The sequence below is a fragment of the Macrobrachium nipponense genome, chromosome 30 (assembly GCF_015104395.2).
Source record: "Macrobrachium nipponense isolate FS-2020 chromosome 30, ASM1510439v2, whole genome shotgun sequence".
NCBI lineage: Eukaryota > Metazoa > Arthropoda > Malacostraca > Decapoda > Palaemonidae > Macrobrachium > Macrobrachium nipponense.
Window position 1 is genome coordinate 21,109,200 of NC_087218.1, and position 12,500 is coordinate 21,121,699.

The window sequence follows — 12,500 nt, forward strand, 5'->3', positions numbered from 1 at the left end:
ATAAATTGGGAGGAACTGTTTCTCATGTATCGGTATTTTGCTATTCATTAGCATGTCGGCCTACTTGCTCCTCTATCCTCGTAGGATTTGTATATATAAACCAAATCAATCCGTTTCGCTAAAAAAAAAAAAAAATTGTTAGAAAATGGAGACACCCAGTTATCCATAGCATTTATCAGAACATATCAACGATTAACTGAAGTGGGACGTGGAAAGAGAGAGAGAGAGAGAGAGAGAGAGAGTGAGAGTCAGTGTATGAACTGTAAAAGGGAAGAGAGCAATATTTTAAAGGTTAAACTCCAGGGAGTCGTTTAGACAGTATTTGTGGTGTGACTAAATTACATTCATCTGTATTTTCCAACCGAGATTTCTGTTTTTTTTTTTTTTTTTTTTTCTACCCTTTTCTTCTTCCTCTATTTTATCTTCATTTTCTATCCGTGGAAGTAAACAAACGACCATCTCACAGTCTCTAGTTTGGTAACCAACATGGAAAGACGTGAGTGCGGAAAAATATTTTAAACGGCCTCAGACTTTTTTCATACTTGGTAAGAGAGAGAGAGAGAGAGAGAGAGAGAGAGAGAGAGAGAGAGAGAGAGAGAGACCCTCAATTGGTGACAAACTCCAATCACGGAGGGGAAACCTCCGGCAGCATATCACAGCAGCATTACAATCGGCATCACTTTCAGGTCATTATTCAATTAATTTTGAGGTATTTCATTAGTCCTCCGGAAATTCTGGCATAAATACTATGAATAAATACACTCAGCATATAACATTATTTTAAATATGTAAATGTATATTTGATCGCAAATGTTTAGCTCTATTCGTATTCGTTATATTTGTTTAGCATGGTTACAGTGGACAAGACGTTTGCCTTGCACTGCTTTTCATACTTGTACTCGTAGTCTCGTAGACTCGTAACGTTCAATCGGCAGTTTAATTGGTTTTGCCCGTGTCTTCGTTAATCTCAGTGTAATGTGTTCGTTAAATGTACGCTACTTATTTCTCGGTTTTCCAGAAAACCAGACACCGTCCAGACCTTAAAAACAACCAAATCGGCGTTGTAAATGGGGTGAATGGATACCTCTGATGTACAAGAAACGAACTTAAGCCCAATCATGGCGGGGAATTCAGTATGCACTGCACATTCAATGTCTTGGTTTTGCCATTAGTGTGGATATAGGCTACATTCGTCCTTGTTGAGTTTCACTTATTATTGGAGTTTAAAACCTATTTCATTTGTGCTAGTGAAGGGCAAACATACCTTACAACGAGACAATAGCTTTGTGAAATGGATAGCCTAGGTTAAGCTTAGTAGCTGTAGGCAGGCTAATACAGCCTAGGTTAAGCAGCGTAGTATGTAGGCTAAGACCAAACCATGCCTCTGATTAGTAAGGTGGTATCTGCTCATGGGCAGACGTAATGCCGTTCCATTTTATTTATAAGGAATTGCTGTTCGTGAGCATTCTACTGCTTGCTGATATCGAGTGTCTTCATGGCTAAGTAAATATAGGACTAGACCTAGGCCATATTTTGGTCGGTTTTCCATACGTTCACTGCACAACGAGTGATTCACCGGAATATATTATTTCATGCAAGTCTATGAGGGAACTGAGATTTGCAACACATTTACCACCCGAGTTCCATTGAAAACTCGAAATTAAAAACTTAGGTTGAAGTGACTGACCATGGCGCGGTGATGACGTGTTGTAATCTTTATCTCTCCGAAGTTACGAAAGGGTGACGTGAAGATCCCATGAATGACAACCATCACAAGGTATATACACATATATACACAGACGGGAGAGTAACCGAATGATATTCTCTCCTCTACGGTCTACGGGGCTTTGAAGATACTGCTCAAAACTTGCTGACAGCCTGACACCAAGTGGGTGGGCCGTCACCCATCCCACTAAACACCTCCTCCCACCTGAAAACACCGTTGTTACGAAGCTGTTCTGAAGAATAATGCTGTACGTTCATGAATCATGTAGCCCTTTGAAGAAAGCAAGAAGCTTAAATGGACTATCATTGAAGACTGGTTGAAACAATGCAGGGCAGCATTGTTTGTTTTAAACTATGTAGGAGGATAAACGCCATTACTTGGATATATCCGTGATTGAAGGCTATCCAGGCTATGTAACATTCATTGATTACGCCACAGTAAGTTTTTGTTTCCTTTTTTGAATTGCGAAAGCTCCTAGAATTTTCAACCCATTAGTTTAACTGTTTACTTATGTTAACCAAGCATTTTGCTTGATATTTTCTTGGCTTTGTGTTACCTTTCATAGTCGCTGTAGCCTACCTTTGCGTTACCTTTCATAGTCGCTGTAGCCTACTTTTGTGTTTCATTTAATAGTCGCTGCTGTACCTTGGTAGAAAAAAGAACGTAATTTGTTTTTAACAGACAGTTTTGCCTTGAAAGCAAGACAAGAGAGTTAGATCAAATTTGGAGACAAGGAATCATTGGCGATGTAAAATGGTTTCAATTTTTTTTTAATTAATTTAAATTTTATTTCCGACTTTAACATTGGGGAAAACGTGTCTTTCATGATAAGAGGAGAGTTGGACTCTCACGTCCAGCGTAGGGAGAGGTGATAACCGTTATTGACAGGAGAACGGATTAGTGTTTGTGGAGGGACGGTGTTTCCTGTTTTATTATCATTACGCTGTTGTACTGAATTGCATCATCATAATTATTATGAATTAGTTTCGGGTAGACAAAGAACGCCTTATGAAATACACTAGGTTTGCGAACAAGTTTTGATCGAAATCTTTTATTATAAAAATCAAAACGAGTTATTACGGAAAGCAGAATATTGGGACGGTTTTCAAATCGTCAGTCCATAAAGAGCCCATGCACGACCGGAAAGTGACGTTGTCGTGTTACGCATTCTCTCACCTGTTGTATTTTGTTACCATACAACTTTTCACTTTCGAAATGGATGTTCTAGATTGATTGATTGCATGTGACACCGAAAAGGCTTTTCCTTCATGTTTTGTGAAAGTCATCCCAGGAAGTCGTTAATTATTTGACCCATGTCTTAATTAAACCATGAGGTACATAATTCGATGCTTGGGTGTGCACAGGTATAATAGGTGGTTAACGAGGCGTACCCATCGCCCTGTGCTCGTTCAGGACTCGATCCTGAGACCTGTTACACACACACACACACACACACACATATATATATATATATATATATATATATATATATATATATATATATATATATATATACGTATGTATATATATATTATACATATTCAAGGCTATTCGCAACTTCGTATGCCATTGTAGACCAGATCGCGCTAACACATTATACCTATATATATATATATATATATATATATATATATATATATATATATATACGTATATACACATACATAATTTCTAATGGGAATTATAGTGGTGACATTTGTTTAACATGGCGTGATGCGAGTCTCATCTCTTAACATTCGTACCCATTAGGTTTATCTATCTATCTGTCTATCTATTCACTTGTGTGTGTTTGATTTACGTTCCTGCTAGTGGGTTGATCCAGAAGGTGTTATCCCTCAGATTCTTGGAATCTATATCAGCATATGTTGCTCTGTGTTGCTTTCCTTCTACGGCAGTAATCCACTACAGCTGACTGCGTGCCATGTAACCTCACTGCTTTTGACAGCGTAGATTCACTTGGTTTTCTTGGCATGGCCGTATTGCTGCTTTTCCGTCCCGGACTCGAACCCAGGTTTCTCGTGAGAAGGTGACGATGTACTGGTCACATCTTATGATCCGGACAATATAGTAGATATGTACGATATATATATATATATATATATATATATATATATATATATATATGAATTCTTATCACATCACCGTGATTCATATACATGCATTAAGCTTCAAATGTCCTTTAATATCCAATTCGCTCTACCTCGAAATTAATATATTTTCATATATGTTAACCGAAGTGGAATTTTTTAGTTGATTATAATTTCGTCCTCCAGTGGATTTGAACCAGCGGTCAGGACTGCAGTGACATTATCCAATCCACGGGAGGACGGAATTATTATCAACTAAAAAACTCCCCTTCGGTTAACATATATGAAAATATATTAATTCCGAGTAGAGCGAATTGGACATTAAAGGACATTTGTAACTTAATGCGTGTATATATATATATATATATATATATATATATATATATATATATATATACACACACACGCACACACACACACACACACACATATATATATATATATATATATATATATATATATATATATATGTGTGTGTGTGTGTGTGTTTGGGTCTGTGTATGTATACTATATATATATATATATATATATATATATATTATATATATATATATATATATACATTTGTATGTGTATAAACATCGATTGTTATAGAAACTTTGATGAATTCCAGTCTAACCCTCTTTGATTAACAAGATGATTCAGATTTAGATTTTTTTTCTCCGTTCCCGCGCGCTGCATGCTTTGTTATTCAAAAGCAGTTACCCTCTTTCTCTCGACAACGGGAAGTGAGAACTATTTATAAATAAAGGGAAACGCGACAAAAGTTTTAAGAACTCTTTTGAGTCAGATTTGATTTTTTTTTTATTCAAGTAGTTTAAGAGAGAACCTTTTTCTGCGCCAGTTTTCTTTTTTCTACTCATAATAGTAGATACGTAGTATTGATTAAAAATCCACAGTTGTGTATATGAGCAAGGCTGTATTTATCGAAATACAAAAGTGATTCAGTAAAGCCTTGCTCAGATACACGACTTGATATTTACTTATTGTTTCCGGTTACGGTATAGTGATGCATCATAGATAATATGCAGCATGACTTGCGTTTACCATGGTTTTTGTTTACACGAGGGCACTAAGGCTATAATTATACGAATGAAATAAACAAAAGTCCCGTCTAAACTTTTATATACTTATCTTTCCCAGGAGATGAGTAATTGAGTTGAGCAAGGGGGGATGGGGAAGAGACCATTGAGAGAGAGAGAGAGAAAGCGAGTCATTCATCTTTTAGAGTCCCGTGACCTTAAAAGGTCATTCCCTCCATTTGGACTCTCTCACCTATAGAGAGGGTGTTTACGTTATGTGGCCTTAACGGATACTATATATAGATCACAAATGAAAGGTGACCTCTTAAAAACTAAGATGATCCTTAATTACGATTGCTGATCACGCAGCGGTTGTTAACGATGCTTCGTTAGTAGGAGCAGTTTCTTATAATTTAACGGTATTTGTTTGATAATATTTCGGAAAATAGAAATTTCATATTCACGGCCATGTACATATGTATATGTATATATATATATATATATATATATATATATATATATATATATATATATATATATATAAATATGTGTGTGTGTGTTATATTTTTGTATATATACATATTATGTATATGTATACATACTTATTATAGAAATTAATATATATATATATATATATATATATGTATTTATATAAATACATACACGAATATACATGTAATTTGCTAATTTCTAATTAGCAAATTACATGTACCGGTGAATTCTTAAGAATCTTTCCCTAACAACACATCATCTTTTAAAAACCGAAACGTGACCAGCTATTGCAGTTAAGAAAGATGTTTATATACGTATAATATATAGACAAGTATGTATATAGGTGTAATTTATGTATGAAAATGCTCATATTTATATCTATATATGTATGTATATGTAATATATATATATATATATATATATATATATATATATATATATATATACTATATATATATATTCTATATATTATATATCATCCAGGATATACAATTATCGTTAAATATAATAAGATATTGTCCCTACTAAGACTAACTAGTATAATAATATACTATAATAATTATAATATTATATAATTATAATATAATTATATAATATATTATGTATATTATATATCTAATATATGTATATATAATTTATTCACTCATAAAATCATCTATATACAGCTACACATTATAAATCTATTACATAGGAAATGGAAAAATTTTTATTTCCGATATTTTTTTTTAATTGTTCGCCTAATAATGAAGATTGTTTGACGTGCAGTAGAGTGTAGACGGCTTGATAGGCTTTATTTATTTATTTTGTGTGTGTGTGTACTTTGAATAGTACTCGTTACTTGCCATCTTTCATTGTGAACGGTTAATCCTTTCGGAATGTGTCCATTCAGTACACCATCTTGACCAATGAAAGCTCTCTACTGCTAGGAAACCTCAGGTTATTTTGAATTTTTAAAGTTCACTGAAACTCCACACTTCCTCTTTCGCCCAAAGAGACGGGGATTCAAAAAGATGGAAAAGAAGGAATTAATTAAAATTTGTCGACCAGATCGCATTTAAGAATGTCATTTCCCAAGGGAGGCTCGGAGTCGGCGATAAAGCCGTTGCTTTATATCCTCGATCAATAAGAACAAATCTATTTGGAAGGTTCCGTTTTCTTTGGGGGGTATCGTGAGAGGAGGGCAAACATCACGGAACACACAGGATTTCCAATTAGAAAGCAGAGCTACTTTGTTGCTTTTTTTTTTTTTCTTTTACTTTAAATCTTGAATATTGTCGCAAGTTGGATGACTAGCTTATTAGGTCCCGTTTGTTAATTGAGTTAATTGATCGTTAATCATTTGCAGTGGTTTGTCAACTACTCTAGATGATTTGCTGTATGTTGAGAAAATTTGAAGTAAATAGCTTATTTAAAAGATATAAAGATATTGTAGGTAATTTCAGACCCATGGATTATATAGTACAGTCTTAGACTCAAAGACATTGAACACTGAAATGGGTCAAAATAAGAAAGTGACACGACTTGATAATAGTTTTAAGATATATACAATGAATAACAACACTATCATCTACATATCCTATTTCTAGAGAGTATTACACTAAGGATATTATCGATTACACCTAATTGGTTGTATCAAATCATTACATGTGGAAGCAGGTGATACAAAAATAATCCTACTTAAACCCTAATGAGGTCTTCCTGAAATAAACAGTGACAATTAGTAAATAAAAGAGCCATCAATATCTATTTCTTCTTTTTTTTTCTTAAAAAAAGGAGTTTTTTGGGGGAAGGGGGACCTCTGACTATACTCAAATGTATGACCTACTTAATGCATCTACAGGTAGGACATTTCCACAGAATGAAGCAGCGATGGTTGCACATACCTGCGAGTCTACGTTTCACTCAAAAGGTGGAGGGTGTTTTTTTTTTTTTTTTTTTTTTTTTTTTTTTTTGCGGGGGCGGGCTGGGGGAGGAAGAGGAGGAGGGGGAGAAGGATGGGAGAGTGAAGAAAAAGAAAAAAAAAGAGTGCGGAGGAAGATGCTCAAAGTGGTGATTCTTATAGATTTCCATTATCAGATATAAATATAGAGAGAAAGAAAACTTGCGTGTAGTATATATGTAATATGTATATACAACAGTATCTGTATTCGGTTTGTATCGGTATGTGTGTGAGTCTTGGGGCAGGGCAGTATGTATGCCCATACATAGTCATATGTTTCAGCGTACACCCTGCACAGGCCGACTTCAACTCTCACAAATGATACATATATACATATATATGCACATGTATTTCAAAGTATGTATGTTTGATTTTTAAAAAGCAGCATTCATAAGAGATTTTTTGTCAAATACCAAATGCGGGCACAGAAATTGTTGGTGGTCTAGGGAAGAGAAAGAAAGGCAAAGGAAAGGAAAATATGCAGTGCACAAAGAGAACAGAAAAACTCCGAAAACAAAGAGAAAGAGAACAAAACTAAAGAAATGAAAACAGTGATTTCAAGTGCTAGCAGTAGGTCAGAGACATCCATAAAGAAAAGAAATGAAAATGAAGGAATATATGCATATATGTTCATATACATATATTTGATATGTATGAATACACATGCATACGTTAAATACATATATATATATATAATATATATATATATATATATATTATATATATATATATATATATATATATATATATATATATATATATATATATATATATATATATATATATATATATATATTATATGCGTGCACGCTTTTGCGTATATATGCATGATATCTGCAAATGCGTCGTTATATAAAATTATATATATAATATCTATATATAATATAATATAATTATAATATAAATTATCGTATGCATGGGCACATACTATACATTTAAGTATGCAGATATTTATATATGTATAAACACATGAAGATATACACATATATTTTCTTTCGATTTCTGTTTCGCATTGCTGTCCGTCAATCATACCCAGAATTCCTTGAACTTATGAGGAGAAATAAAAGCAAGGCTTCTACGTACAATAGAGAGCAGTTAGAAGTTAGAAAGAGTATATATAGATAAAGATATATATATAAACTCATGTCAATTTGGTTGCTCTAACAACACAAACTGTAAATATGCGAATGATAGATTAGTATCAAATATGCAAGGGACATTCAGACTAACAGCTATTTGTTTACTAGCTCAATATATGTATGTATATATAAAATTGGACAAGATTCCTTACTTCCTTTAAATAGGTCACCTATGAGGCCTGTTGATAAGACAAGAGGGACAATAGGAAGAACATTAATGCAAAGGTGGAATTGGACTGGTTCCTGGATTATCACAAAAACATCAGAGAAGAAGAAGAATGAAGTTTGCGTTACGTAACAGCGGCCAATATTTTGTCACGTCTCGTTTACAGGCACAACTGTGATATTTGGGAGAAGAGGAGAAAACACAATGGGCTCTTAAACAAAGGGCATCAGCAGCAGTTGCTTTCGCTGTGAGGAGAGGGAGAGACAGACACTCACACATTCACGTATTCAAATATGTACACGGTTGTCCTAACCTAACATATCATACACAAAATAGAAACTGCGTTTTCCCAACGTGAACGAAATGATGAGCATAGTTCCTCTCTCTGTCGACAACGGCAAAGATTTTCAGGCATTTAGTAATATGGTTGACTTTGATTTCTTTGACAAAATAAGAGGAACTATTCTGCCTATGTTTCGATTTCTTTTACAAATTAAGAGAAATTATTTGCCTAGTTTTTATTACAAATTAAAATGAATTATTATGTCTATTTTTTATCATATCTAAGTTGAGAAGTTTACATAAATTCAGGAATTATCCACCATGTTCCTGACTATAAAACAAATGCAAGAAGTCAATATTTTGCAGAATATAAGTATTACATCCATCAAATAATGTATCTCGTTATATGTTTGCCAAATACATAATCTTTAAAAAACTTGAAATAACCAGCTACCACTGGAAACTATTTCAGTTGTGTCTATTTGTTTGCGTAAGGAAGCTTGTTGCTGAAATGACAGTATTTTATGCTGAGCGTAATGTTGCTGAATGTGTTGACCTTTATGTTCGTATACATTGGTTGGCGTGCAAATATTTCAGAACACAAAAACGTTTTTAATGAAATTAATGGCACGCTATCTTCAGGCACGTTGAGTCACTTAGGATCACAACTTTAACCTAAATGAGCATTAATTTAAACTTGATTCGTCTACGGGGTAAATGCCTGATTATTTTTTATTATGAATGTTAATGTAACTATCGTTAAAACCCCCTTAACGGAGACATGTCAGTATTAGTTTGTACAGGTTTAACAAGCATGCAGTAACCCTGAGTTTATTTATTTTGTGCGTAGACAAAAACGCCGGTATTATGTATGATTCATCAATAATTCTGAAATTAGGTAGAGTTCAATTATAAGCGACTGGCCATATGGAAGTTAGTTCCTATATAATAGAGCAATGACATATGATATTGAGTGGAATAGTAATCAGTTTGTACTGATAATAGCTTTTGATTCATCGCTGCTGTACAGCTCCAGTTGACCTTACATTGTCAAGAAGAAATTTAATATACACTTACTAAAATTTAGCTTTTTCAACATGAAATTTTGAATAAAGGCAATTCATTCTCTATGGAATTTATTCTTAATCTTTTAATTGTTAAACCTAAAATAGCACATAGAGGCCCTTTGTGTTTGTGATTCGCCTTTGATAGTTAAACTCCGGTAATTTTTGACAAGGCACATTATTTGAAACTTCTTATTGTACAGTGTATACAGATTATATATATGATATATATATTATGTATATATATAATATAAATTATATATATAGATATATATATATATATATATATATATAGATATATATATATATTTATTCAATTGTATCATCAGGATCAGAGTAATTAAAAGGTTTCGATTGACAAATATTGAATGGTAGCATGCTAAAACCCTGACCTTACTGAAGTCTCACATCTATCAATATTTATTCTTTTATTGATCCACTCTTCACTTTTTGGAGATGACTAAACTTGTTCATTACCAGTTGGTGCAATTTTCTCATAGGCAATTAAAAATATCACGAAAATTGGCTTCAAGTACACTTGAATATTCCTTGATATGAGCTCACATCTACCTTGTATTATAAAATTCTTTTTTTTTATTTACAAAGATCTTGTTGAATCAGAATGGGGAGATGGCCAGCCTTTTTATACGGCGTTTTGAGTTTGTCATTTTTGGTCCCAAATGAGCAATTACGCTGGGTATTTTCAAAAGACATCATACCTTCCAGAACACTTTACCAATTCATTAAAATTATTAACACGTTTATGGTTAATGAGATTCGGGAATTAGTGGAACCTTTTGATAGTGACTGATCATAGAGCAACGAAAGGAAAAATATGCACGAGAATCTTGTTTTTTTATGTCGTATTTCATGACTTCAATAAAATACAGGTCTCTACATCATCGTTTTACCGAGGAACAGAATTTTGAGAGAATTTTTGTTTCTTGCGATAACACTGTGAGTGCAGGCATGATATGGAATGCGTGACGATGATAATGATTAGATTCTATGAATGAATGAATAGTACGTAACGGGGTAGGAGATTTAGCTTGTCTAGGAAAGAGTTATATAGTGACAGACAGAAAAAAAATTATAAGCAAAAATCAGTGTACAAAAAGGTGTCAGCAGTCATATGGTGTCTATTTACATTTTTAAAAATCTTCAAACTGTAAAATCTCTTTCAGCGACAGTATTCTTCACTATCTCCATTTACGCATTTTTATCAGCGATCCTATCATAGGTCTGCTATTTGGAAGGAATGTGAATTTTTAAAAGTGATCTTCCTTAACAAGTTAACTCTTGACTTTCAATAATAACCCAATGAAACCAGTAACAGAACTTTCACTGCGATATAAATATACTATATGTACATTAATGCAATTCGTTCACATATTCATTTGAATTATGCATGAAGTTTTATTAACTCTTGACATCTCAAAAGTCATTGACAAATAGACATTTGTAGCCTTACATACAAAAAACCATTTCCTCTCACACAAAACTGTCTCACACAGTTATTAAGCAACCACTGCCCATGACAACTTTCTCTTATAAAAGCTTGCAGTTATTGAAGTAAAAAGTTCTTCGTAAAATTGTGTAGGCTTTATTTTAGTGTCTATTATTATTATTTGATTCAAAAAGAGTGAACGGCTATTTACTTTATTCACTTAAAGACAAAGATTTAGGAATGAGAAACACATTACCTGGTCGATTCTTCTGAAGGCCAAAAAGACTGCTAAGACCACTAAGTGCCGATGATGCCGATGGAAGGTGAGGCTGATTCTGATTCTGCTGATGCTGCTGTTGTTGGTGCTGTTGCTGATGCTGATGCTGATGCTGTTGCTGTTGATTCGGGTGTTGTTGCTGTTGCTGCTGCTGTTGCTGCTGCTGCTGGTGAAGATGGTCCTGGTACGGGCTGTTTTGCCCCCCGTGTGGCTGGTGCGGGTTCTGGTGGCCTTGGAGCTGAGTGCCGTGCAAGATGTTTGTGAGGCTTTTATCTCCCTGGGCGCTCATGGCACTCTGCATCTGGTTGATCTGGTTCATGTGTCCCACGTGGTTCATGAGGTCCATCTGGTTACCCTGATTAGGCATTTGGGAGGGCATTGTCGTCGGTAGCTGGGTATTGGTCATGCCACCCATGCCTGGTTTGACGTGATTACCCATAAGAGACCCATGCTGACCCATGATATTATTTGGGGTCTGCATTTGCATGTCCATTGGACCCATAGTTTGATTGGGTTGCATCGGGTTCTGCAGTTTGTTTTGTTGTAAAGGATTAGTCGAGGAGAGAGCATTCTGTAGTTGCTGAGTACCCTGTTGATCGGTCATTTGATTGCTTATAAACTGATTATTTTGCGGCTGCATGTTTTGCAGGTTTTGGTTATGGAGATTTTTATGTTCAATGGTCTGGTTGTTCAAGTGGTTGACTTGCATGTTGGCCTGAGTGTTGAGTGCGTTGGTGTTGGGTCCCATGTGCCCGTGGATGTTACCAGTTCCTTGAAGGTCATATGGAGCCGACGTAGTGGGCACTCCGGTGGTTGACATGCCCGTTGGTCCTAAAGTCCCTGTCATGCTAGTTGGATC

General features: G+C 34.5%; 1 protein-coding gene across 1 annotated transcript in view; it reads right to left on the reverse strand.

Moving 5' to 3' along the window:
* Positions 1–12,500, reverse strand: part of LOC135202362 (uncharacterized) — a 348,084-nt gene that overhangs the window by 74,300 nt on the left and 261,284 nt on the right. The window contains 2 exon segments of the mRNA XM_064231725.1: positions 8,558–8,584; positions 11,621–12,500. The exon segment at positions 11,621–12,500 is cut by the window's right edge and continues 443 nt beyond it. Of these exon segments, the coding sequence (XP_064087795.1) occupies positions 8,558–8,584; positions 11,621–12,500 (907 nt within the window).